The sequence below is a fragment of the Dermacentor silvarum genome, chromosome 8, assembly GCF_013339745.2.
Source record: "Dermacentor silvarum isolate Dsil-2018 chromosome 8, BIME_Dsil_1.4, whole genome shotgun sequence".
NCBI lineage: Eukaryota > Metazoa > Arthropoda > Arachnida > Ixodida > Ixodidae > Dermacentor > Dermacentor silvarum.
The window spans coordinates 39,601,463-39,629,117 of NC_051161.1; the positions used below are offsets into that span (position 1 = coordinate 39,601,463).

Below are 27,655 nucleotides of genomic sequence, written 5' to 3' on the forward strand. Positions count from 1 at the left end.
GATGAAATCGTCGCCGCGCGCCGAACGATGTATGTGCGAGTGAAAGGGCGCGAGGGACGCGAGTTTTCACGGGGAGTGAACCCACGGCGGAGAACAAACGCGCGCTCTGCGCCAGTAGTAGTAGTAGTGATTTTATTATTGCGATAGCAATTATATGGACACTCAAAAGCAGATTTCTGCCGTCGGCGTCGCCGTCGCCGTAGCCGTCGCCGTCGCCGTCGCCGTGAGGTTCCGTATGACGTCATTTGGAGAAGAAATTGTCGCCGCGCGCCGAACGCTGTATGTGCGAGTGAAAGGGCGCGAGGGGCGCGTCTTTCACGGGGAGTGAACGCACGGCGGAGAACAAACGCGCGTTCTGCGCCGTGCTCGCTTAAGGGCTGCAGAAGTAGGCGTCTCTTTTCTCCTTTACAATCACCATATATGTAGAGCAAACGCACCTTCTTCCGACGCGCGAGAAGCCGTGGGGGAGGGGGAGGGAAGGGAGGCGACGTTTAGCTGCGGCACCAAGTGCCTATTTATATCACAGGCTCCAGCAACAGTCACCAACGCCGCACGCATTTTGAGCGAACGCGGGCAAAACGCCGATGGCGTCGACAACAGTTCTGCGTGTTGCCGATGCTGCTGCATGTCCAAGTTTATACAGCTGATAAAGCTAATATCATTACTCCGTATAGCTCTCTACAAGTTTGCTATCGCAATTGATGCTTCGCCTTTCAGGTGAAACTGCTACCTTTTGAAGAAGAAAGTGACGCTTATTTCTGCTGCCCAATAGGGAGCACGGCGCAGCGTCAGGGGAAGGGGAAAAAGGAGATAAAGATGTTGAAAGGAAGGGAAAAGAAGAAGCGCGCTCTGCGCCATGCTCCTTTAGGGCTGCAGAAGTAGGCGTCTCTTTCCTCCTTTACAATCACCATATATGTAGAGCAAACGCGCCTTCTTCCGACGCGCGAAAGGCCGTGGGGGGGTGGGGAAGGGAGGCGACGTTTAGCTGTGGCACCAAGTGCCTATTTATATCGGAGGCTCCGGCAACAGTCACCAACGCCGCACGCATTTTGTGCGAACGCGGGCAAAACGCCGACGGCGTCGACAACAGTTCTGCGTGTTGCCGGTGCTGCTGCATGTCCAAGTTTATACAGCTGACAAAGCTATTATCATTACTCTGTATAGCTCTCTACAAATTTGCTGTCGCAATTGATGCTTCGCCTTTCGGGTGAAACTGCGACAAATTTTTTTTTCTCGTTCATAATGCAGTGGATCGTCTTATACCGTGCTCTTTCTATTCACCAGTTTCTGGTGAGATCGCTCATGTTTTGCTGTATATAAGTTTGAAGCCGGGAAAGAACCAATAACACTCAACGCTGTAAAACAACCTGAATGGCGAGTGAAATGTCCTTTATTTGCGCTTCTTCGTCTACTTGCCTAGAAAATTCACTGGCCGTGAAAAAAAGTGAGAAACTCTGGCGCTATCGGGGCCGCGCTCTTCTGTTCGTAAGCGCCACGTTGACGCGCCGACTTGTGATCAATAAGCCTCCTCCGGGATATGTACGTTCACCTCGTAAGCCAAAGTCTTGCTCGTGAACCAGCTGTGGGTGTTGTCGAATTCGAGCACATCTGCGTCCAAAAAAAGAAGGAAATAAAAGCGAGGATTTCAGGGTCAGTAGTAGTATGCGGTAGCCACACATGTGCCCGCAACCTTCGCGTTCGCCCTGCGTTGGGAGTGTTCACATGATGTCACGTGGCGCCACTTTGCAGTCCTATTCGCAGCTACTGGAGATAGGCGGGTCTAGGCAACGCGCAAGCCTTCAGCATGCTGACCGTATGATACTTTGGTGACCCGCATGACGTTAGTAACTAGACATTGCGCCATAAAATATCATCAATCAGCCAATCAATGATGTCAGTACGTAACCCCTTATACGGTAGGACTTCCTTAATACCACAGGTAAATGTGCCAGCCTTATCACGAATCCATCTAGTCTCTCTGTCTTTCCCTCTTCCTCTTCCGTCAGCCCAGAGTAGATGGCTAGATGAATGTACCTGAGTCCTCAACCCCTCTGCATTTAGTATTGTTATTATTAAAGTTCTCCCTCACTTTTAACAAATACACTCGTATCATGCGCAGGTACAACGTCAAAATTGCGCATGTGCCAACATGCAAAGTAAGAAACATTCTAGTAAACGTAAAAGACAAGTTGCCAAAGAAAAATTTTCCCTGTGTATAACCTACGTTATAACGTGCGATGACTGTGATTATACAACTATATCGGAGAAACAGGTGAGTACAAGAAACGTGTGAAACAGCATGAGTATGACGTCAGGAAACAGCACGTGGCCTCGAGTGCCTTTGCTGAACATGTGGAATCTACAGGCCACGATATCGACTGGGCAAGCACACGTGTTCTATCCAAGGAAAGGAAGCATGCGTCACGCCGGCATCTAGAATCCTTGCACATACAGACGACCGCGCACACGCTGAACAGGAGTAACGGGACACTTCCGACGGCGTACACTCGCTGTTGCGTCATGTACTGAAACGTATTTCAATACGCTGTGTTTCCCTCATGGGTTTTATTGTGAACAAGGCTCCCGTATTGGGAGCCGAAACGTCATTAAATTTGAAGTTATTTTTGTCGGCGTATCTTATCGCGTTTCTTCAAATACACATGCAGAGCACTTTCTTCTGACCAGTTACTTTTCATCCCAGACACACTGAACATGCTTGTTATTCTCAGAGGCAGATCCAGGCTAGCCTCAAGGGGTGGGGTCTCACATAAACAAATAGAAAACAGGGGCAGCGTGATTCAACTTCGTTGTAGACGGATGGAAAGATTTGGTACAGGTCGAGGGGGGCTATCTGGATCTATCAGTGGTTCTCGTCTTATAACCGAAGCGAGCCGAAGCTAAGCAATAAAGGGCACGTGTGTGTTCACCTGATGTGCGTTTTGTGCCATGCGATAAGTACTCTAATCTTGTGGCACAGATACATGCAGTTCGCGTTTCGTGTCGGCTGGTAACATCACTTGAACCATTTAGACCGGACAAAGCAGCGCGGCCATCCCGTAAAATGGGTTGCTGTGATGCCTACCAATACCGGGGAGAAAGAACGCTATTAAAGTAGCGTCGCTGGTGGTGGGAATTCATGCATACGACTCAATGACGCCTGCCACCTGACCCAAAAAGCCCACCATCTGTTCTGAAACTGTTAGGCTCAGGTAGAAGAAAGAAACCAGCTGGCCATGCAGGTATTTCCAGTGTATTCATTTCCGCCACCATCGATTCTTGCTGCCGGTGACTGTGCTCGCCGCGAGGACGTGCTGCAGTCGCAAATGGTGGTGAACAACGTTTATTTGGTCCTGCAGGGTTTAACGTGATCGGGCCTAGATCTCCCCCGTGGGGCGCAAATGACCCTCGCCATTAAAACTGCTGATCACTGTATACCGCAATGTCACTCCGACAGTAAAGCGGTAAAGCTTTCATTTGGCAATCCTTGATACATAGGCAACGACAGCGTGCGTGTTCACTGTCACAACAATGTAATGACTGCGGTGAAAGTTGACATTGCCTCATGTGTACACTTTTCTTTCTCTGAAGCTGTAGTAGTAGTAGAGGTTTAGGTTGGGAAAAGATGCGTATTTCTGCAGCCCTTATAGGGAGCACGGCTCAGCATCTGGGGGGAGGGGTATGGGGGGGAGAAAGAGCTCGCTTTAGGCAATGTGTGCCAAACTTTGAAGCATAATGATTGTGGAGACTGGTTTCAATTTCTTCCAGCGTCCGATCGTGACCGAACTACATGTGCGGTCAACGACCGCTCGCTGTCACATGACCTGGGTAGACAACGATAGTAAACTTTCTACGGTACGCTTGTCGAAGCGATAACATGGCGTCGGCCTGTGCACATTCCGTTTCATTACATTGCGTCATGAAGAATTTCGTGTCTTTCATACTTGCAGCGAAGCTGTATATGGCTAGTTCCCAGCGAATCGATGTCCGTAGACCAAAAACCGTGGGCCGATCCCGAAGATAGTGTAATACCGGGCCGACCCGCGTCGGAGGTGAAGCAGGCTTCAAGCACTGCGCCAACTTGCAAAAATAAGTTTAATAGCTTGAGCCCAAATAGAACCCGTATCAGATATTAAGCTGATAAGAACAAATACTACACTTTTGACCCCGTCGGTCATGTCTACGACCGCACCATGCACGTGTACGCCATCCCGCGTATTCAAATTAGTGCCTACCAATCTGAGTGTCTTCTTTCTCCTGACGTCATGCTCTGCGTAGGCTCCTTTCCTCAGTTCTGCTCTGACTATGAAATGAGTAGGACGCGTGTTGTACGGTCTGAAGAAGAACAGCGTGCCTACCAAGAACGACGGCTTGAAGAAAAAAAAGTTGTCGCAGTTTCACCTGAAAGGCGAAGCATCAATTGCGATAGCAAATTTGTAGAGAGCTATACGGGGTAATGATAGTAGCTTTATCAGCTGTATAAACTTGGACATGCAGCAGCACCGGCAACACGCAGATCTGTTGTCGACGCCGTCAGCGTTTTGCCCGCGTTCGCACAAAATGCGTGCGGCGTTGGTGACGGTTGCCGGAGCCTCTGAGGAGGAGGAGGTGTTTATTATACATAAGGAAGAGACGCTTAATTCTGTTTCTTATGTGTAATAAACACCTCCTCCTCCTCAGAGGCTCCGGCAACCGTCACCAACGCCGCACGCATTTGATATAAATAGGTACTTAGTGCCGCAGCTAAACGTCGACTCCCTCCACCCCCCCCCCCCCCCCCCCCCCCACGGCCTTTCACGCGTTGGAAGAAGGCGCGTTTGCTCTACATATAGGTGATTGTAAAGGAGGAAAGAGACGCCTACTGCTGCAGCCCTTAAGGGAGCACGGCGCAGAACGCGCGTTTGTTCTCCGCCGTGCGTTCACTCCCCGTGAAAGCGCGCGTCCATCACGCCCTTTCACTCGCACATACAGCGTTCGGCGGCGCGCGGCGACGATTTCATCTCTATTGACGTCATACGGAACTTCACGGCGACGGCGACACCGACGGCAGAAATCTGCTTTGGAGTGTCCATATAATTGCTATCGCAATAAAAAAAATTGGCCGCCAGCCCACTCTGCGAAGTTTAATGTCCAGCGAAGCTGTATCAAACACCACACATGGTCGAACATTGTATTCACGCTGTTCTTCTGGTGTCTTTAATTTTCGTGGTCTGCCCATGGCAGTCTTAGGATGAACTGAATGAGTTGCTAGACGGGTCGCCCTTATATATATATATATATATATATATATATATATATATATATATATATATATATATATATATATATATATATGCCGTTTGCCTACAATTGTTAACCTGGCGTTTTATGTTTACGCCACGAAATTTTCCGACCAACAAGAGGTATACAGCTTCGCTGGAAAATTATGCGTGGCTCTGCTACCACAAACACCAGCGTGCAGCGGAGCTGGGGAAAGGCTAGCAAAGTAGTGGCAAACCACACACTTAGTTTCCTGGCGCTCAGGATTTCTTCGCGATGTTCGGCGTAGTATCGCGATGAATTCAACCGGCCGCGTTCGCAAGCCTCCGGATCTTCCTTCCTTCGCCTACGCAAACCCTCGGCTTCCCTTAATCTGAACTCGGGATGTTCTCTTCTCCGACGCTTGGTTTCAGCTTCCCTAGCTCTCGCTTCAGTCTTTCGGAAGCAACTAGTGTACAGTTGTGTGGGCGAAACCTGCCGAGCCGCCGCCAGAGACATTGGCTACAGTCACGGACACCAGGCGCGTTCGGCGCGAACGCGGGGAAACGCGATCGGCGTCGGCAGCAGCTCTACGCGTCCTACTACCACATGCCTTCACTCCTCCTCTCCACCTCGCATCCGCTATGCTGCGCGATGCTATTTTTATATTCTGCTTTCTCTCTCTCTAAGCTCTCTCTCCCCCAGCTTGGCGAAGCTAAAGTCCCTAGATTTTCTGCAAAGCGAAAAAATATCTAGGGACTTTAGGCGAAGCTATCGCACAGCTGGTATGGGGTATGCAGTTTTGTGTTTACGCCACGAAATTTTCCGACCAACGAGATGTATACAGATTCGCTGTAAAAGGGGATGGGCGCGCGGCGGCGGAGGGAGACCACCGACGATGAGCAGGCCGCGGACGCCAAGCGTAAGCGTGCTGCCCGCCAGGACTGCGAGGCGGAAATAAATGTGAACCGTCCATGTGGCCCCGATCCACAAGCTTGGAACGTTTCACCGGAGCAACGGTCAATCACCACATACACAGCTTCGCTGGTCATCCACCTTCACAGAGTGGAATGGCCCTGAATTTCTTAAAATATTTTTCATTTAACGTCCAAACGTTGCAAAACAGGTGATATGAGACGGCGCAGTGGGAAGGCTATATAGGTCGATCTCGACCATCTAAGATTACTTCGAGGACGAAGTCATGGGTACATGAAAGGCATCGGCGTTAACCACAAGGCAAGTTTTCGATTTGGTATGCAGCGTATGGGTGAGGGAAAAGGGAGATAGAAAGAAGGAAGGAATGGAAAGATAAAGAAAGAAAGAACTTTAACGTCTTCTTGCATTCTTGCTCAACGCTATATAGAACGCTATGCTGTAGCGATTAGTGTGGTCAAATAAGTGAACGTATGTAGGTAGAGTGAACTGGAAGTGGACGTGGATAGTCGGAAACACTTGCTTTCCCCTACTTCGTTTTACTTCCATATGAACTAAGCTACCATGTGTGAACAAACGTTCTAAAAAATCTATAATGATCAGTGCACTTAGTATCCGTCATCAATAGAACGGCTTGGTCGACGGCAGCATAGAAGAGCAAAACCGCTTGAAAGGCCAGGCTAAGACCAAAAAGGTCAACGGAATGCACTTCGTTACGTCTGAATGACTAGTGTTTCTTGGCTTTGCCGTTACCAGAGGAATGAGTGGAGGGTGTACAACATTACATCCTAACAGCATTGACGCGTAAAACATTAAAGGCCAAGATATAGTCCAGCGTTTTCGGCGCGCCAGGCCTGCGGCAGGCGAAGTCGGATACGCTAGGGAGCCTACATGCAAGCGCTGTTTTCGTGTAGGGTCCCTAGGATACGCTATGCCAGCCACGCCAGCCTGTGGAAGAAATTTGCCTCCTCTACAGTTCGGCGCGCACGCCGCGCGAGGCTAGCGCCATCTCTGTGTGTGGGAGCGCAACTTCACCGGCCGCCCGATCCATGGCGCATGCGCATTCTCACTGCATGCGCATTCTCAGGCACGAGGACAAGCGGGTGCGAGAGAGAAACGATGATATTCCTAAATAAACGCATCACTGTTTTGATGATGCAAATATAATCTCACTATCAGGGAGGGAGCAGTCTACCTGATTGGAGCAGTATTTTTTATTTGGGGTGTTGCTACGCTGCGCTCCGCAACACCCCGACGACCGCCGCTTCGCGTCGGCGCCCGGCACTGCGGCTTCCGCCGCCGCACCGGGGTACAAACGCGAGCAGTATCCGCTTGTTTACACCACCACAGTTCACCGAGATCAAAAGCCGTCATGCCACACCACCACTATACTGCAAGAATTTCCGCCACTACAACAAACGCTACAATAATAAAGCGTGGCCGGCGTGGGCCAGACACCGCCAGGCATTCAATGCGCCCTAAACGATTCGCTCGCACGTAGGATCTGCGCTCGGCAAGGTCGCTGCGCCCAGTCCTGGAGATAAGAGAGCCACGCTCAGCGGAGACCAGTGCCTCAAAAGTCCCTAAGCGATTATGTCCCTAGGCACCTAGGAGCTCCACGATTGCCATGACAACAGGTGTTAGGCGGAAGCAATTGTTAGGCGGAACCTACTAGCAATTGGAAAGTCGTTGCCGGGGCGTGGCTGGTCGAAACCTGCCGAGCCGCCGCCAGAGGCGCCTGCTGCAGTCACGTACACCGCGCGCGTTCGGCGGGAACGGGGGGAAACGGGAAAACGCGGACGGCGTCGGCAGCAGCTCTGCGCATTGCCTCGTTGGTGCTGCTACAATTTCTTTCTCTCTCTCTCTCTCTCATTTTCTCTTTCTCTTTCCTGAGCATAGCGCGCACCGCGCGCATGCTCTCCTTCCCTCTCCTTAACGTCCCATGTCAAGGCAACATGTGCATGGCACGGAGAGGAGGCATGGCACAGGCCGCTCCGCGAGGTGGTTGCGAGGCAATGCTCGGTGACGTCATCGTTAAGCGAGGTTTTTTGTGCAGCTTCACAGACTGACGGTCGGCTTAAACAGCGCCACTGTTAAAAATCACGGCCTTTTCCACTCCGTGCAGGTGGTAAAACAGCGAAGCTGTGCCTTCGCGGCCGCTTGGCTGGCCCGACCGGCGCTACTTGCGGGTGATGGAACTTGTCGGCGTCCACGGGCGACCGCGTTCCTAGCGCGTTCCTCACGACATGAGAAATCTCTCGATGGTGCTCACGTCGGGCGGCTTCTTTCTCGGGAGTATATAAGCTGTTTGGCCATTCTCGAAGAACGAATGCGGCCCCTTCTCGGCGCGGTGCAGCTGCCTGTCTCACTCTCGCCCCTCTCGCTCCCAGGTCACGTGACCAGCGTGACGCCAAGCAGCACAACGGCACATGGTCGACCGAGAACAGCTCTGCTGTTAAAAAATAATCTCGAGACACTCAGGTTGCGACGATGTCCGAATGCATTCGATATTGAGGTGTCCCTCACCGTAATGAGTCTGCCGATTGGTTTGTAACAGACAGATAAGCCCAATTAGATGAGACGTTGTTGCGGAAATAGATGAAGTTGCAGCAACAAAGCACACTAGTGTATGTTGGCCTCGATTCTAGTGGCATCTTCAATAGAATATATGGCTTCTGCGAAGGGCTTGTGCTATAGTTAATGGGATAGTAGAGCTATTACTTTCCATTACAGTATAATCATAGCGTTATTACTGTCCATTACTGTACACCACTTTGAGTGTTTCCTCAGCTGAATTGCCAAGAGTGGTGAAGACAGGTTTGTTTGCTTTTTTATACTTGCCACATGATGCAGCTCGCCGCTGGCACTTCCCTTGCTCACGCATAAATGGCCCCATCAGCTTGTTGCAACCTATCGTCTTCAAACCATTAGCCCGTATGGCTAGCAGATGAGCTGATACTTTTACGACGGTTTTACTCGCAAATATGATGCACATCAGAACCGCTCAAAGTGCCAGTCCTAGAGCATCATGTCTGCAGTAGTGGGGTTAGTTATACGTGCAGAGAAAGCAGTTGTTCTAGAAGAGCTTTTGGTACCTATTGAAATTCTACTAATACTAGGATAACAAGGGAACGTAACGTTTTGGTTCAGTGAGAATGGCGTTGTATGTGTTGCATTTCATTTTCGATTTGGAGCAGTGATATATGTCAATTTCTCTCGTTCATGAGATTTGGCCGTTAGGTTTCTACATATTATGTGTGTGACATTGTAAGTTGTGTTTCTTTCTCCATTATGACACGTCAGGCTTTGAGTATTTGTTCTGTTTGTATGGCTTTACAAGTGTTCCTTTTTTGTCTTTGTGGTGTTTATTACGTGATATATATTTCTATGTTCCTCGCTTAAAAAGAACTACCCTGCATCGTTCGTTAGTGCCAACGTCTTCTTATATTTAGTCATAACAATAAACAAAAAAAAATGAAGGCCAGTATCGTTCACGTTCATACATGTCCCAGGCGAATCGCAGAACCAGCTGCCTTCCTGCGGTGCGTGAGTACATGTCTCCACCCGTCGCAAAGGCACCAGGGGTTCTCCTGTCAGCAAGCGCAATCCGAACGCCAGATCTCCGGCGGCCACCTGGAATCGCCAGCTGATTCGCGCGCCCGGCTTTGTTACGCCAACCTGCAGCTCCCATCGGTCGCGGCGACTGATGGTTCGCTGCTCGATGCCAGCTTCACCGAACAGTGATTCGCCTCGTTCCACACCCTCTTCAAAGCGACCGCCATAATTCACCTGCATTCCACAAAGCGATTCCACAACAAATGACTGAAACACCGGAGACATTTAGTTGCATCAATGCACAAAATACAGCACTGGACCAGCTTTGATTGTCAGGTCCAGAATAAATGGTAGCGCACACTGCCAGTGCGGCCACCGCTACGACCAAATGTGGGAAACATTCTTTTACAGCTCATGTGGACCTGAAGACGCATACATTAGCAGTTGGTTTGTACGTTGAACGCAAGTAAACTAAATAGAACCTTGAAACAAAATACCCATAAAGCATGCTGGTAAATCATGGCAAACATGACATGTTTGGCCATTCTGAATTCTGTCTCGTGTATGACCTATTAGGACTTGCCTGTCTCAACTGCATGCTCTTTGCATTGTGATCTCCAATCCGTTCGCCTGTTCTTTGACTAGCGGGAGAACAAAACAGTGAACCAAAGAATCATAAACATTCAGCTCTGTGACAGCCTGTTTCATAGAAATCCCTTTCACAACTTGAAATGATAATATGAAATATGAAAACATTAAACTACCCGCCGCGGTGGCTCAGTCAGCTAAGGCATGGCGCTACTGAGCACGAGGTCGCGGGATTGAATCCCGGCCGCGGCGGCCGCATTTCGATGGAGGTGAAATGCAAAAACGCCAGTGTGCTTGCATTGTTGTGCACGTTAAAGAACCCCAGGTAGTCAAAATTAATCCGGAGCTCTTTACTACGGAGTGCCTCATAATTAGAACTGGTATTGGCACGTCAAACCCCAGAAAGAAGAAAACACAAGACTGCACAACTGCAGCGTTGTGTTTTTAACATATTAAATATTTTAAGAAGTAAAAGTTAGGACTGGCGTCGTTACTGATAGCTGTATGCCATAAAGTATCTTGAAAATTAGACGTAGTGGAAGCGGTCGCTGGGAAGCCATAGATATAGAAACAAACATTTCGTTTTCCCGATGTTGAATACTCAGCCCCGGCAGGTGAAAAATTCTTTCGTGTTATGTATTCCACGTCACCATCAACAGATGCACAGTAATGAGTGCCGCTTCAACAACATGCTCCGACGCAAATTACATCCGCAGTGCTAGTCATGCTATGCATAGCAACATTTAGCGAGTCACTTGTACCGGGAAAGCATGCGCATATCGTGCTAACCCCTTGCTGAGCTGACCTTGTGCCTGCATCTCGGGTCGTTGCCTGGTCCCACCATGTCACCGCCCCAGTGGGCCGGAAGAGATGCTGCGTCCATGATGCTCAGCAAAAGCTCTTTCCAGCCGTCCGCTGAGGAGGACATGAACACTTGTAATCGTCTTCATTGAACACAGTGAGAGCGAATTTCCCGTCGCAAGGGCGCCTGCTTTTCTTCTCTCAATGCTTTTGAATGTGTAAACATCCTTCTATACTCTGTTTCAGTAATTCCGTGCAGCAGAGCCAAGGCTACGTAACCATCGAGTGCAGATTCCTGCGAAGCGAGATGTAATGCTAGTGTTCTGAACCCGCTTGCATGTTTTAATGGCCTTGACAAGTGGCCTTGTCAGAACATGTTTACATGAAAGCTTTTCAGGCATGTTAGAGTTGTGATTTTTTTAGGTGATTTTGCCTTCGTTTTAGAGTGAAAGCTCTACTACTCCATGTCTCGCAAGGTGCATTCATCGCGTCGCAATGAGCTTGAGCCGCCGGAGCGCGAGCAACCGGAGCGCAAGTGTGGCAAGGTATGCGCACTGCGATTCTGCACGCCCAGCGAGAACACTGCGTCCGTAACTCATAAAACAGTAATAAAGGCTAATACTTTCACTTGGACTTGATGAGTCACCAAATACGACTAACGTAGCGTTTCACCGCGTTGAGAGAGATGGGTAAGGGGAACAGTCTTCGGAGATGCTTCCGCGATGCAGCGCTCACCGCTAGCAGACGACAGGTAGCGGAAGGACACATTTAAGATGTGTTCGCGGTCCTGATTGGTCGAAGAGACCTGTACCTTCCACAGTGCTGCATGGAACTAGTGAAACAGAGTATACGTCTTCTGTTTTATCGTACTTTCTGCATTTATTGACGTTATCGCCACCTCATGTCACGGAACAGAACGAAAGAAAGTCAAGAGGTGGTCAACTTGGAAAGTGTGAACCATGAAATCTGTTTCCTACGCTATAGGATATACCGTATTGTCCACCGCTTAAGCGAACATCAAATTATTGTAGGGCCCATTTCGGTCTCAATTTTGAAACGAAGGTCTCGGAAATAATCTCTTCTGAAGCGCTGCATCTACCTGATGCACCTTCGCAGATCACTACGCAGTCAGATTGATTGTCCAGTTGTGCGCAGCATTACTGACTCTGCCAACAAAATTGCGTCACGTGGGGTCTCTCTGTTGCCCAGTGGATACCTGCACGCGTAGGGATCGCCGGAAATGAAGAGGCTGATCGGCTGGCTTCAATTAACTTGCACCCACAATGACTGTGTCTGCCCTGAAATTTTCTGCAAACTTTATGACGCTCGTCTGCTGATTCGTCACCACCTACTCAAGCAGCATCCAGACCAACGCGTCGCAAATGAACCGTTACCTCCCTGTGGCCGCAGTCGAGGCTTGCCTCGTCGCGCTAGAGCATTACTGTTCAAGCTAAGAGTTGGCTGTGTGAACGTGTGCGAACGCTTATACCGACAAGGACGTACGGCCAGTCCATCGTGTACGTCTTGCGGTTGCTGCGAGACACATCAGCACCTGATTTTTGGAGTGTCCCGCTTTCATTGCGCTGCTAGTGCACGTCGCTAGTCAGGGACTATCGTCTCTTTGGCCTGCGGTGTACGACATTCGACGAATGTTTGTACCCCAGTGGTTTTGATTGAGTCTCGACGCGATCAGGTTCATCGCGCTCTCGTTACTTTTCTAGAAGTAACGAACGTAAGTTCACGTTTGTAGCCTGTTTCTATTTTCAAATGACAATACCTCAGACGCTATTTCTTCTATTTTAAGATTCCTTAGTAGCGCGACCTAGCAGTGACCGGCCCCACGGTGTGTGACCTGTGCTGTGTGCGTTCTGCTTTGTTTCTGAGATTTGTCATTTTGCTCTTTCTTTCATCTTTCCTACCCTCCTTCCTATCTTCCATTTCTATTTTTTTTTGTCTCCTCCTTTCCGTAGAGTAGGTGGGCGTTGTGCCCCTTTCTGTGGCAGTTGCCAGCCTGATCCTCACTTTCCCTTTCCGGTCACGTATATATGTGTTTTCAATACAAACAATAATAAGAATAACAATAATAATATTAATAATGCACCACATCAATCGCTTGTATCTTATGAAGTTTGTGGTACCTTCATGCATGTTATGTTGGCTTGAATACTGTTCAAGTGTTCTGTTTAAGAATAGACCATACTTACATGCACACAGGGACGAATATGACTGAGAATATTAAAAATGAAGGTTGCTTGCTAAGTCCACAAGATCGTTCTATGTTTACACATCTGCCTTATTTGTCGAATTTTTCTCCTCTGTATCGACTAACAGTTGGATCTAACCTTCGTCAAAATATTTGCGCTCATAAGCGTTAATGCCCACAGTTCTCGAAAAAACAGTATGTAGCAGGCTTCCACCAGATTCTAACAGCACCCAGGGATCTGCATACATAACAGAGGAAGAGCCGCCCAGCTGAACCTCAAGTGGTCGGAGCGCCTTAGATGAGGAGATTTATGTTCAAGAGTGACCTCTGTGGTCATTGCAGGGCCCACACGAGTGACCCGAGGGTCTTGTGTAAAAGCGACCGAGCTACAACATCATCCAACTACAAACCACCAATGTGCGGACATAATAAAGCCTACCGAGAGATTTTCCAGTTACACCCGACGAGCCAAAGCAGTAATTCACAAAAAATTGCCAGCAGGTAGGTGAATTACTCCGTGGTGAATCCTCACCTTTACCGAAGACTTCCACTTTGTCCGCCGTCCTCTGGGTCAGGAATGGCCGAATCAGTTTCCACAGGATGGGGAAAAAGCTAGGCGCTGCGCCGATCGGTCAATGTAGTTCAATAAGCAAGCATTGCGGGCTAATGGACACAATAGTAACAGTGTACGGTTACTAACAGGGTGTATTCTTGGTTTACATTTCTACTCTCGCATTCTCGTCAGGAAGGCTTAATTTACTTAAAATAAGCAGCTCATATCCAGATATACTCAACTTCACAGCTGCATCAACTGCAGGTGTTGCTGTGAAGTACCGTGAAAGGCGGTACTCACCGCCCGATAACGTGAACATCAGCATGCGCAGTACAACACTGCCCAATAGGTTGATTAAATGTTTCTACGTTACTGAGAACTGTATACCATAGAGTGCCTTGAACACTAAGCGTAGTAGGAACCGTTGTTAACAAGCCATTGATATAAAAAAACATGTATTCCGCCTTCCCCATGTTAAATATTCAGTCCCAGCGGGTGAAAAACCATTTCGTGCTATGTATTGGGTTGTAGAACAGAATGCGGAGCTTAAAATTATGTTTGTTCGCGAGAGAACGAATCTATAATTGAAATCATATCAACCGTCTGATCACTTAAGTCAGCGACTGTTTGCGAAATAGCGGTTGCAATGGACGACAAACGTAGAATGATGTCAGCCGTCCAGTTGGCTTTTCTCTACCACGTTGTCTATCGCGCTGCGTACACTGCATGACTTTCTTTTATTACGGAAGCCCTAAATAGCAACGAATTACTGGATTTTAAATTTCGATAAAATTAAGGCGACGGCAGATGTACTGTGCAATCAACTGAACAGCTCAGGTCGAAAACAACCTCGGAAACAATTATCTGCAAGAATGCGTTAGATGCTGCCGTCACAAAATATTTGATCAGCGAAATAATGGGGATATGCAGTGTTTCAAACTTTCTTTCACTTATTTTTCCACTATGGCACTCACTCTATAAAAAATATTTGTATGATTCTGCCGCCCTGAATTTACGTGTATGGGAACACTGCGCCAACTAAAATTCGCGGTGTTTGCCGCTTCACTCGCCCAACTGTGTTTATTCGCATCTTTCCTGTGTCTTTAAACTTCGATACCCCTACTATTCAAGACGGAACGTCTTTCTATAGATATAAAAACGATCACAGAAAGTGGCAAACACAGTGCTTATGTTTGTCACTTTCTGCGATAGTCCGTGTACGTAGCAGACTGCCGCGTCTACGACAGCAATGGTCAACCACCTAGCTCACGAAAACATCCCGTCCTCTACACTAGAATGTAGACGACGTGGCCTTCCACAGAAACATGCACCAAAACTTGATGTACAATGTATATTTTCAAGATATATTCTTTCCACTGAATTGTGTTTTCATTGTCTTGGTCTATTTTTCTGCAAGCCGCGCCAACATTTTGTTAAAGGTTCAAAGGGCTTCAACGTTTTATTAGAGGTTCATTTGGTCACCACCACCATAGCGTACGTTCATCCCCGGCCCAGCCCCCATCCCATTTCACACAAGCACTTTGGGACATTAAAGACAATAACCCCAAAAACTCCGTAAAATGTGTTTTCCTGTCGAACTGAGGCTAATTTCACAGCAGTATCTCACGCCCGGAGCTACAGATGCGCGCATCGTGCATTTTCGCAAACGAGTCATTATCTGTTCTACGTACACCCATTAGTGTATGACTGCCCATGTGGCTGTAAACGAACAGGAGACTTACTTCCCAACCACTGCAAAAAAAAAATAATAACTCACCGTTAATCGCAATGCATTTTTCAAGGCACTCGGGGAAGTGGTCCTCCATCATTTGCAACATGTCCGTGATTGCCTTGACCACTGCACTGCCAGAAAGACACCATAAGCACATGACCCGCGACTTCTGCTCACCATTTCACCATTCCTATATTGTTATCCTGCTGCAAAGCCGACAGACTAGTAAAAGCTAAGCCGGTGTGATGTAAGTATTCCTTTGGCTCGATTCTGTTCCTTTCTTATCAACCACCACTCCCGAACGGCCGATCCCGGTGATAACGCGAGAGGAGAGTCACTCGGAGCACTGACGGAAAGTAATAGAAAAGGAATAGGAATAGCATTGGAATAGAATCGCTACATTATTCAGACTCTGATCTGTATAGAAGACTGGCAATTTCTCAAACGAATAAGCAGATGAGGGCAGTAGATGGGCCCCTTAAAGCCATGAATTCGCTCAATTAGTGCCGCGCGAAAGGGCGTGTTGTATAACAGCACGTAGAGTAGTCCACACTTCTGTCTGATGCACTTAATCAGTAAATCAAGTAAATCAGTATCTGTGTGTTGCAGGCCGGTTTGAGAGAGAATGCTCGCGAACAATGGACGGACAGGCCACATGGTATTCGGCCCGGTACCTTAAAACTGGCGGTTGCTGTGTTATTACTGTTTCCTTCTTTCTCAGCCGATCCCTCGAGTGCTCTAGACAGGAGTAGGGACATGTAAAAACAGGGTTTAATATGCGGAAGTGCGCAGTAAATGATCAGACAATTCAGTAAGTGCAAACTAACCTGTACCGCTAGTATCCAACACGCTTATGGCGTATTTCACTGGTAGTTTCAGAATGACGGCATCCCTTCAAAAGTTGTGTAAAACGGCAACTAAATACCGTCAGAATTTGGGCTTGTTGATCGATCATCTTTAATTTTATTTTATTCAGGACAGCGACGCATGAGAACGCACACAGCGCTGATTTCCAACAGTACTCGTTTGCGGTCTGTTTATAGTATATGTCTGCAGTTTATGAAGAAGATTTTGAAGTCACCGTTGTGAGCGTCCTCTTCCGCCACTGCCCCGTATTACGCTGTTCCGAAATCGAATAAGCGCAACTAAGGTTTACCGTGAACATAATTTAACTCAGATGTCAATTATGAAGCCTGAATAACAGTATTTGACTCGATAATTCTCCTAGTGCAGCCTTAAAGCTTCTTTTCGTTATCTTTGTGATGCTACCAGCGCTCTCTGGTACTACCGGACGAATACTGCATCAGAAAGATATTGAATAAACATTTGCACGCCACCTTTGCCCTAATTTTTAGCTTCAACTTTACTTTTATTAGCTTTGTATTGGAAGACCAGCGATGGAAATCTTCCTGTCAGACACTTGATGCCCGGAGATCGCTCTCGCACATACGGAGAACCGGTTAGGGGTCTTCGCTCATATCCGCATCAAAGAAAGCCCTTTGCAGCTTTGGCCCTCTACCAACGCCGCTCGCAGTTTGAAGTGGCTGAACAGTTCTGTGTACGGGTTGCTGGGTGCGTGATCATTCCTACTGACGCGGCACTGAATAACGTCTCTGAGGCACGTGTACCAGAAATTGAACGTGCTATTTTCACTTGAAGAGCTCGACACTGCGTTGGTGACCTGCAGGCGTTCTTTGTCACCAGGACGAGATGGCATCACGTACGCTGCCCTTTGCCCCCTTGAACATGACGCACGTAGTGGGCTGCTCAACTACTGCATTGAGTCTTGGCGAAACGGCGTTGTTCCTAAACAATGGAAATAGAGCCGCTTGATCCCCATTCTGAAACCTGGAAAGTCTCCGCTTGATTTATCATCATATCCTGCGACTGCGCTTTCGAGCTGCGTCGGCAAAGTGATGGAAAGAATTATTCTTGCTCGCTCGGAATGGTACCTCGAGCGATTCAACATCTATCCGGGCGCCATGGCTGGCTTTCGTCGAGGTCGCTCATCCATCGACAATGTTATTGACCTCGTTACTTGGGTCCAAGAACAGAAAATCATCAAGCGCATACCAGTTGCAGTTTTTCTCGATGTCAAAGGAACATACGACAACGTCGCTCATGATGCCATACTGAACTCACTTGAGGCTGCGGGAGTTGGTGGCCAGATGTATCAATGGATTCTGGACTATTGACTGAGAGGTGCTTTTTCTTACATACCGGCGCAACTTAGGAACATTACATCTGCTGTGGTGTGCCGAAGGGTTGAGTGTTGAGCCCTATGTTGTTCAACCTCGTCTTGGTAGGACTTGGGGAGTATTTGCCACGGACAGTTCATGTCTGCATATACGCCGACGACATTTGCATCTGGGCCTCTAAGGTGACTCGCCCTCAGGTGCGGGCCAGGCTTCAGCGGGCGGCAACCATGACGGCGTCTTATCTACGAGAACAAAGCCCCAGTGTGTCTACTGAAAAGTGCGCATTGGTTGGCTTTACGCGCAAACAATTGTCATTGTATCCCGTTTCGATCAACGGTCAAGCTGCGTCCTATGTTAAGACGCATCGCTTTCTGGGTGTCGTCATCGACCGCAACCTCTCGTGGACCCCTCACAGCGTCTATCTGAAGAAGTTATTGGCTATTGCTCAGGTCTTCAAATTTCTCTGCGGGAAAAACTGGGGAACACCAGTCCATTCTATGCTGCAGCTGTACAGGGTACTGCTCCTAGGACTCCTCCGTTACAGTCTGCCCGTTTTGTCAAATACATGCAAGACGAACATTCGCGCTCTGGAGAGCATATAAGGTCAAGTCCTACGCACGTGTTTAGGGCTGCCTTTGTGCACCTCATCAACAGCAACAATAGCCATTGCGAGAGACCACACAATCCAGACACACGTAGCTGTCGACTCCCTCAGAGCGCACATGCGTCATCCGTCAAGGATCCCCGACCATCACCTAGCTTCCCTACTAGCCGAGAGACCTCAAGCAGCCTTTTAAAAAGTGATTAGCGCCTATCAAGAGTGTATACCGTCATCTTATACACCGGCGGCGAAGCCTTCATCTCCCCTGTGGTGCCTGCGACAGCCTCAAGTGAATTTTACTATTCCCGGAATCACCAAGAAGGCCAATCATCCGTCGCCGGCTCTGAAGCAACTGACGCTCCTATTACTTCACCAGACATATCGTGACTGCATGCATACATATACCGACGGTTCGACCTCACATACCAGCTCAACTGCCGCCTTCGTCGTTCCAGCCAAGCAGGCTACAGTTAAATTCAAATTGTCGCATATGACTAGATCTACGTCGGCAGAACATGCAGCCCTCCATGCAGCTGTGACCTACGTCACCGAAGAGCCGGCACAGAAATGGGTCATATTTTGTGACTCTAAGGCAGCTCTTCACAGTATATCAAGTCTGCCTTACATCACAGAGCTCACAAGCAGATGATATCCGACATCAGGGAAGTACACCACCATGCTCTGGAAACAGGGCACAACATAATCTTTCAGTGGATTCCTGCTCACTGTGGCATCGTCGGAAGCGACTTTGCTGACAGGGCTGCCCGGTCTGCCCACGAACACACCCAGACGCGTCCAACACCTTTGGCGAGGACGGACACTGCCAGGCAACTTCGTCTGCTTGCACGCAAAAAGTCACAAGCTTTCTGGAGTTAAGTGCCTTAAATTGCCGATTGTATAAGTTGGACCCCTTGCTACGGCTACAACTGCCATCTAGCCTTTCCCGCGGCGAAACAACCTTGCTGTGCCGCTTGTGGCTGGGAGTGGCGGTCACGAACGCTTACTCATACCGTATGGGAATGGCCAAAAACCCGATGTGCGACTCCTCTAGGTGCGAGGAAACCATCGAGCACATATTGTGTACTTGTCCTCGCTACGACGTACAACGCCTCTCTCTCTCATGAGAACTTTAAACCGACTGGACTCGAGACCATTCTCTGAGTCGGAGATGCTCGGACCGTGGCTACGTCCATCACTGGCACAAAAAGCGATTCGGGCACTAGTACACTACTTGAATTGCACCGGTTTAAGAGACCGCTTATAGTGTCCCTGTACATTGTCCCACGTGTACTCAGTACTCACTCTCTCCCTCTTTGAAATGCGAAGCATTTCTTGGCGAACATTTGCTGCTTTGACAGTATCTATCTATTTAGCTGCTTACGTCTTTGTGCTCTCATGGCCGTTTCGTTAAGTTGGTATATACCAAAATTGTTCTTTTCTTTCTGGGGTTTTACGTGCCAAAACCAGTTCTGATTATCAGGCACGCCGTAGTGGAGGGCTCCGGATTAATTTTGACCACCTGGGGTTCTTTAACGTGCACTACAACGCAAGCACACGGGCGTTTTTGCATTTCGCCTCCATCGAAATGCAGCCGCCGTGGCCGGGATACCAAAATTGGCATACTATGACAAGAGTACATGACGAACATATGTGATAGGTCATGACATAAATGTCATGACATCTGTGTCATGTAGGTCATCACAATGACCCAGCGAAAAATATTAACACTCTAAAACCCCTGAAATGGGTTCGGACGTGGGTACTAAGTGAAGGAAACACTAAAGGATGCTGGTAGAAGTCATAGTAATAAGCATGACTCAGCAAAATGACAATGATTCAGCGAAAACAAGATTAGTACTCAAAAACCCCTGAAATGGGTTTGGACGTGGGCACTAAGTGAAGGAAACGCTGAAGGATTGTGGTAGAAGTCATAGTCATAGTTATGAGCATAACTATGGCTTTCGCCTTAAGGTCTCTTAGGTGTAACTAAAGGGACTCCTGAGGACTCATGACATAAATGTCATGACACGTGTGTCATGTAGGTCATGAAAGAGCCGCCTACGTCTTGGTGCTCTCATGGTCGTTTCATTAACTTTGTAGGCTCCCCGCACACTGCTTCGCATAACATCGATTCCCACAGGGAGCGGGATCTGCCGGCTTTTTCGTCTTTCTATTCCCCCTTTCTCTTACCCCTAGTGTAGGGTAGCAAACCGGATGCTCATCTGGTTGACCTCCCTGCCTTTCCTCTCCTTGCTCTCTCTCTCTCTCTCTTTGTATTATTCTAGCTCTCTCATGCTTGTTGTATAACGACTGTATGCCTTTAAAGTTCAAAGGTTAAGTTAAAGGTAATTAGACAATAAATCAATAGCTTCAAATTTGCAAAAAGTTGTCTTTTCTTCCTTGGCAATAACAAGAGACCATGATTTACACGTAGGGACAGGCACCCACTGCCTAGTATAAGAGACGACTATCGATTGTAATGAAAATGAACATACCCACACGCAAACTTCGCACAAAACCATGTGCGGAATGACTTACCCTGCCAGCTGTAGATGTTGCGTATGCTAAAATTGTCGAAGTCGATCACCAGGTACTGTGTCTCCAGCTCCTGGCCTGCCTAAGGATAAAAGAACAAGCTGAATATTACGAGACACGCCACCTTTTTTTTTTCTTGTTCTATTGCTCAGCATTTTACGCACTGACCTAAACTTTGTACGCTGACACAATGGGCGATTATAAGCATCAAGAGTGAAGTGAAAACACAGGATTCAATGCGCATTGGAGCGTATATACGTGGGTCAACGTTTTCTACCAGGGTGACAAACTTGACTCGTTCCTTTAGTGTTCCTTGGCACGATGACCTTCATCTTGTAATCAACCAGGTCGGTAAATTTAGATGGTTTTACGCATTGCTCTGTGAAATGAGCCTTTCGCGGTAGGTCATCTGTGACAAAAATAAAATCTCGTTTGGACTTGTGATCTAATTTGTGGTGCCTTGAAGGGGAAAAGCAGCCAAATAGTGCAACTGGCCCCGCTTGTAACAGAAGCCGATTAGAGGGGGTTGAGATTCTGAGAAGCGGTTTTGCATGAATGTTCGAGGTTGAAACAGCCCCCTATCGGCTGATTGACCTTGAACTTCAATTATACAGTAAAAATTTATGCACAGTATTCTTTGGCCTTATTTTTCCTACCCCCTCCTGTTACTGTACCAATACATAGCGCGAATACATCGCACCAGTAGCCAAACGTCCCTTGATTCAAGAAACAAATGCGAAATAGGTAGCAATCGGTGAGCCTATCACTCAGTTCCTTAATAATAGCGTATGCCTGGTTCTGCTGTATAAAATCACCTTTCTCTGTTATGTCTGTCTTTAGCATATGCCATAGCGCTCATCTGCGTGGAGCAAACATCTACAGATGATTCAAAGTGAACAATCATCTCTAGAAAAATTCCAAGCATAAGAGTAGTTACGATGCTGTTGCTGTGGCATTACTGTACTTGAAGATGTTCTTCACATTACGCTGACCCTTTGGAAGACAGCGGCAAATTCTAACCGTCGTTTGTTCATGCTTTATTAGTCCCAACAGCTGCGTATAACATTAGTACCCTCCCGGTGCGACATTACATTACTGTGTCGCCTTAGGCAGGGTGTATTCTTCGCAAAGTCGACCTTCTTTCTCTTGGGATTGGCTGACTTCCCCCGCCCTATTGCAACTACTACAGCTGTGAAGAGACCCATGAGCACCTCATCTGCCCTTTCAACCGCCTTGGGCGTCTAATGTCAATGGCTTCGTAACGCTCAACTCAGTCAACCCTTTGCAGGGCAATGATCCCAGGTGCAGGGCGCCGCTCATCATCAAACCAGAAAGCTACGAGCGCTCCAGAAATTTCGCATAATGAACAGACCGCAAAAGATGCTTGTCGGCACTCTGTGTCAACTACTGCGAACTCTCTCCTTATGCCTCTCAATTTTCTTTCTTTCTGTCAATCATCATTCCATTTTCTCCATGCATTGTATCCGACCAGATGTCCATCGACTTAACCTCCCTGCCTTCCTTGTTTTTCTTCCCCCCCTCTCTCTCTGTCTGACTTGACACTCGGTACATCGACTGAACCACTCACCTCTTTTGATGCCGATCTCTTGAGAGACTCCAGGTACTCCAGCTGGTAGATGCTGTGGCGTTGTACGACCTCGGGTGTCAACGCTGCAAGGAATGCTGCGGCACAAGAAGACGCACTCATGAAGCAAAAACTTCGAGCCATTGGTGGCAGAGAAACAGGAACTATGCTAAAGGTCCAATGTACCTGAAATGGTATGGAATTGAACTATCGGGTTTTATGTGCCAAAACCAGGATCTGATTATGAGGCACGCGGTAGTGAGGGACTCCTGAATAATTTCGACCACCTGGGGTTCTTTAACGTGTACCTAAATCTAAGTACGCGGGTGTTCTCGCATTTCGCCTCCACCAAAAGCGGCCGCCGTAGCCGGGATTTGATCCCGCGACCTCGTATTTAGCAACCCGACACCATAGCCACTAAGCAACCACGGCGGTTAATGTACCTATTATACGCGTATTTTTAATGCGGGTTCACCGTGTGCCACATGTAAGGAATGTAAACTGAATGTCGTGACTTGTGAGTGACTTGTGATTTGTGCATGTCGGGACATGGCGAAAGCGCCGACGGACAGACAAGAGGCCAAGTGTTGTGCCGTGCCTACGTGCCTATCGTTGAGGCGACAGGAACTCCGGTTTATCCTCGTCGAATGGATTCATCGCGGGTAATTGCAAGCAAGCAATAGTACGTGCCCAACTATCATCGAGGCGACAGGAACTCCGAGTAATTGCAAGCAGCCCCGGCCATCATCGCCACCCGTCCCTCTGAGTCCTGTCGACGAGTCGCCAAGGGGGCGCGTCGACACAATACGACGCGGTTGACGTCAGCAACCGCCCCGTCTGGGTCCTGTCGACGAGGAGTCGCCGCCAAGGAGATTTACGGCAGGACCGGCCTTTTGTGGAGAGAGAGTCGCTACCGGCCGCCCCGTCGGTCTGGTGCGCTCTTACTGCTTTTACCAGCTATCACCAGCTAATGGCAGCTATTACCAGTTATTACCTGCTATACCTGTATATAATTGTACATATTGTATAAAGCTTTCGTCTCCCCTTCGTCTGCTTCAAGACTCCGTCTCTCGTCCCTGACCCCGAGTCACAATACCAAGATGACACATGCCACAAGCAGGATAGCGCACCTTTGCTGTTTCTATTGCTATTCTCCTGTCAACTACGCTTTTGGCCAGGTTAAAAAAATGTTGCGGCTTCGCACATAATGCGAAGTAGTGACGCGATAGCTGGCGCAATATTATGCGCACTATGTCTTGCACTGTTTCATGCGCCATCGGTTGGAGTAAACATTCGCAGGTGCCCGCGAGCAATTTCCTTCAGAGAGGAAGAAGAAAACGGTAGTCATTATTGCCTCAATATACCTAGGATGCTATCCAGGACATTGTGAAATTCCGGCATATTGTCAAATTACGCAAAGGCGCCCTTCTTTAGCCAATTACAGAAGCCATATAACAGCCTAATGAGCCAATCACAACTGATGAGATGGCAAACTTGACGAAATAGCGGAATTTGACAATGCCCAGAATTTCCCCCTCGCTCGCCTGTGTTTGTGCAGGTGGCGCTCCGCAACGACACGACTGTTTCTTGCTCCTCTTTTCTATCCTGCCTTTCGCGCGTTGGAACTGGCTTCGTTTGATTTCTTTGATATCGGTGCTGGTTTATTGACAAACTGCAGAACGTGGCCAATCATTCTAACGAGCGCTCAAGTAGGCCAGGCTCAGTATTGTGAAAGAGCAGCAGTCTCGGCTGCAACATCAGTGGAGTGGCTGGCTGAGAGGTAGAATATTCGCCTGCCAATTTGTAAGTCTTGTCTAGAGTTCGGATCCTCGCGGGCCACTGAGAACTGATCTTTTATATAAAATTTGGGCAAATCAACCTGCGATTCCAGTGACTAATACGAATGGATGTGTGAATGCATAAATATATTTCAGTAAAAAATGTCGCAGTTTCGCCCGAAAGGCGAAGCATCAATTGCGATAGCAAATTAGTAGAGAGTTATTTGGAGTAGGGATAGTAGTTTTATCGGCTGCATAAACTTGGACACATTCGCTTACTAACTGAATTAACAAGCGTGGTTTGAGCGCGCACAAGCAAACATGAATAGATCACACTGAATGACCACGGACAACGACTGTCAAAACGCTGGCAGCAAGCGCAGCCACCGCAGCGGGCGGAGGTTCGCGCGGTCTATCGCTTCAACGGAAACTGAACGGCGAATGCACAGCGCATACAAAGGTCACAGCCGTGTGGAGATAAGAGACGGTGCGGGCGACCGTCACCGCCGGGCAAAGTACAGAGGAGTTGTGCAGAGAAGCTGCCCCCCCCTCCCTCCCGTGCTGCCTTCCCGCTTTCTTGCTTTCGCGTGGGAGATTGAGTGGCCAGTTCCGCTTGCGCCCGGTTGCAAGATAAGCATTTGGTGAAGCAGCACAGCGTCGCCCCGCCTCCCTCCCTCCCATACCCCCACGGCCTTTCGCGCGACGGTGGCGCTTGCTTTCCGCCGTGCGTTCGCTCTCCGTGATAGCGCGTGTCCTTCGCGCGCTTTCACTCGCGCATACGGCGCGGCGACTATTTTATCGCCCTTGGACTTTATACGGAACCTCACGGCGACGGCGACGGCGACGCCGACGGCAGAAATCTGGTTGAAGTGTCCATATAATTGCTACCGCAATAAAACAAACTAGACCAGCGTATACCTCTCGGGCGAATCTAGGGAGTGACGGCACATGACTTCTGTACGTGTTTCCGACTGACTATAAAACACGCGTTCTCAAGGAGTGTTCTACAGTTGCTTTCGCAATCATTTGCGAAATTGAACAAATTTTCGCAGACTATGCATAGCACACTGTGTTTGAACTTGCAGGATCTGCGTTCACGAATCATTACTTTCCCAATTACCCTAAAACAAGTTTTTATTTCTACCTTGAAGATTCGGAATTCAATTTCCCTGAGGGCAGTGTAAATTCCCAAATCCCCACAGTCGTTACATCAGTCTAAATAAAGGAAATATTAGACAGTCCGAGGCACCGTCAAGTGAATTATGCCACCTATAAAGCTTCTAGTTTGTTGACATAGCGTTCACGACCCGGCTGGCATTAACTGCGACACCAGCGGCTTGCGCCAGCTTCGTTACACACCTGGCAGCACTACTATAGTGCCAGCGTTGTGAGACGCCTGGTAGCTGCGAGGGTGCTGTTTACGATGCGCAGCTCGCAGCATAAACTGCACGCAAGATAGCACAAGCTGCCGTGCGTGATGCGTCTCGCCGACATGTCTCCCCACGTATTGCTATTACGCCATCTGAGGAGATTCAGCGTAACGTTAAACCTTGATATCGCTTTCAATGCTTTGCCTTTATGTGAAGCTGCCCAGCTTCTTTTTTGTTTTTTTAATTGTTTACAATACGTGTACAATTGCCTTCGTTCTGTCGCTTTTTCCCGTATGCAGTCAATTTTGCTGCGTAATTTAGCACGGTCAAATATCGCAGGAGCCACCGGCCCTCATTCCTTTTGTGGAGTGTACCTATGATCCTAAATAATTTAATCCCGCATCACAACCTCCCGCACCACGCGCAATTTTAACATTTATAAGTGTCAAAGTCATTTGATTATAGTCCGGAAAATACGGTAATTGCATCCCTGCGCCACGAAGCGCTCATGACGTGACATTTTCGATACATCCTGAAATAACAAAGCTCACCTTTTACGTTGATGCCGGCTGGAACTATCCACATAGGGCAGCCATCTTTACACGGATGCAGGATTGCACCGGGAAAGTTTTCCTTCACGATCTGCACATGAGGAGGGTATATTATCAGACGCTTTGTTTATGTTGTAGATTCCTTAGAGACTAGAGCATCCCAAACAGGACAAGGTGACATGGTCGACAATAAGCGAAAAAAAGAACAATACTGGATTCCACTTTCTAACATTGTCGACAACGCTTGCATTCCTAACTAGCGTGGATGCCGCAACCACTTTAAATTTAGATAGCCCTGCAGTTAACCCCTTCCTCTACAAGAGCAATATTAAGGCACCCGTATTAGTCGGTTTCTTCTCGAATGGCAGTCAGGTAACAATGAATATGTCGAATAATCACGATACCTTAAGGGCATGAGAATCTCGAAATTCAGGCCAGAGATAATCCACGATAGCAATGATGACTACATCAAATTTTTAATGGTGTAGATTTCTTCGGTGTTGTGGTTTCTTTAAGAGTGCAACGTTACGTGCAATGAGTCACACATTGAGTGCTTTCTATACTTCCCCAGGTTGTTCCCCAAAAATGACCACACCTACCTATTTTTTAAGCCTTTGCAATGTTATCAGTGATGCCCAAATCGCAAGCGCAATAGCCACTCGAATGAATGCATGCTTTTTTTTTCTTTACTGCAAACGTCTGATCTACAGTATACTGTATATATAAACGGGATGTTGAAGAGTGTATACCTGCGGAATCTTGTAGTTTTTCAGCATGTCGTCTACGCCGTTTTGCTTTCGCCATTCGATATCCTGCATGCCCGTCAAGAAGAAAGAAACGAAGAAAGTGTCATCTCAACTTTCTGCAACGGCTAGACATTAATCAAGAACCAAGTAGTACTTGCGTAGAACTGGAACTCACATGACGGTACATGCTCTCCGCCCGGCCCACATCGAAGTCCCGAGCTGCATTTCGGGTGGCGGATCATGCGGCATAGATGAATAACTATATTTTCAGCACGGGTGAATGAATCGCCCAAATTTGAGTGGGAAATTTGCTATTAGAACGCGGTATGAAATCTTCTAAAACTTTGTGAATTATTATAATACCTGACGGGCACGTTTCGTATTCACTGCCACCGTCTCGGAAGTTTTCTTATTTCGGCAGGCGTAGAAAACAGTGGGCTGTCATCGCTGCCAGTACGGGCCTTTTGCAGCGGAGCTGTTATACGCTAGTTTCCAGCGAATCGCTGCCTGCGTAGACCGAGCGCGTAGACCAAAAAACTCCATAGCCTCGATACAAAGCGAAAGCGGTATCGCTTCTTTCTGTCTTTTTTTTTCTGCTTGCCGGCCGTCTTCTTCCTGCCTCACCCCTCGGCTCTATCTCTCTCAACTCTTTAATCCCCATCCTCCCTTCCCCGTGCAGTGCTGTTGAGGT

General features: G+C 48.1%; 1 protein-coding gene and 1 pseudogene across 1 annotated transcript; both read right to left on the reverse strand.

Moving 5' to 3' along the window:
• Positions 1-1,402: 1,402 nt before the first annotated feature.
• Positions 1,403-27,251, reverse strand: LOC119462088 (SEC14-like protein 2). Its single transcript, XM_037723436.2, has 10 exons — positions 27,140-27,251; positions 26,968-27,030; positions 26,219-26,309; positions 22,523-22,617; positions 20,938-21,016; positions 15,646-15,726; positions 13,848-13,934; positions 11,117-11,226; positions 9,672-9,957; positions 1,403-1,608 (listed from the first exon to the last, which is right to left on the reverse strand). The coding sequence occupies exons 1-10, from the start codon at positions 27,149-27,151 to the stop codon at positions 1,517-1,519; spliced, it is 996 nt and encodes a 331-aa protein (XP_037579364.2). The 5' UTR covers positions 27,152-27,251; the 3' UTR covers positions 1,403-1,516.
• LOC119462959 (U2 spliceosomal RNA) lies at positions 3,996-4,175 on the reverse strand (annotated as a pseudogene).
• Positions 27,252-27,655: the final 404 nt, after the last annotated feature.

Coding starts and splice junctions, on each gene's coding strand:
- LOC119462088 (XM_037723436.2), bottom strand. Junction 21,017..22,522: donor AGAGATCGGCATCAAAAGAG/GTGAGTGGTTCA, acceptor TTTTATCCTTAG/GCAGGCCAGGAGCTGGAGAC. Junction 1,609..9,671: donor CTGCGATTCGCCTGGGACAT/GTATGAACGTGA, acceptor TTTTGGACGCAG/ATGTGCTCGAATTCGACAAC.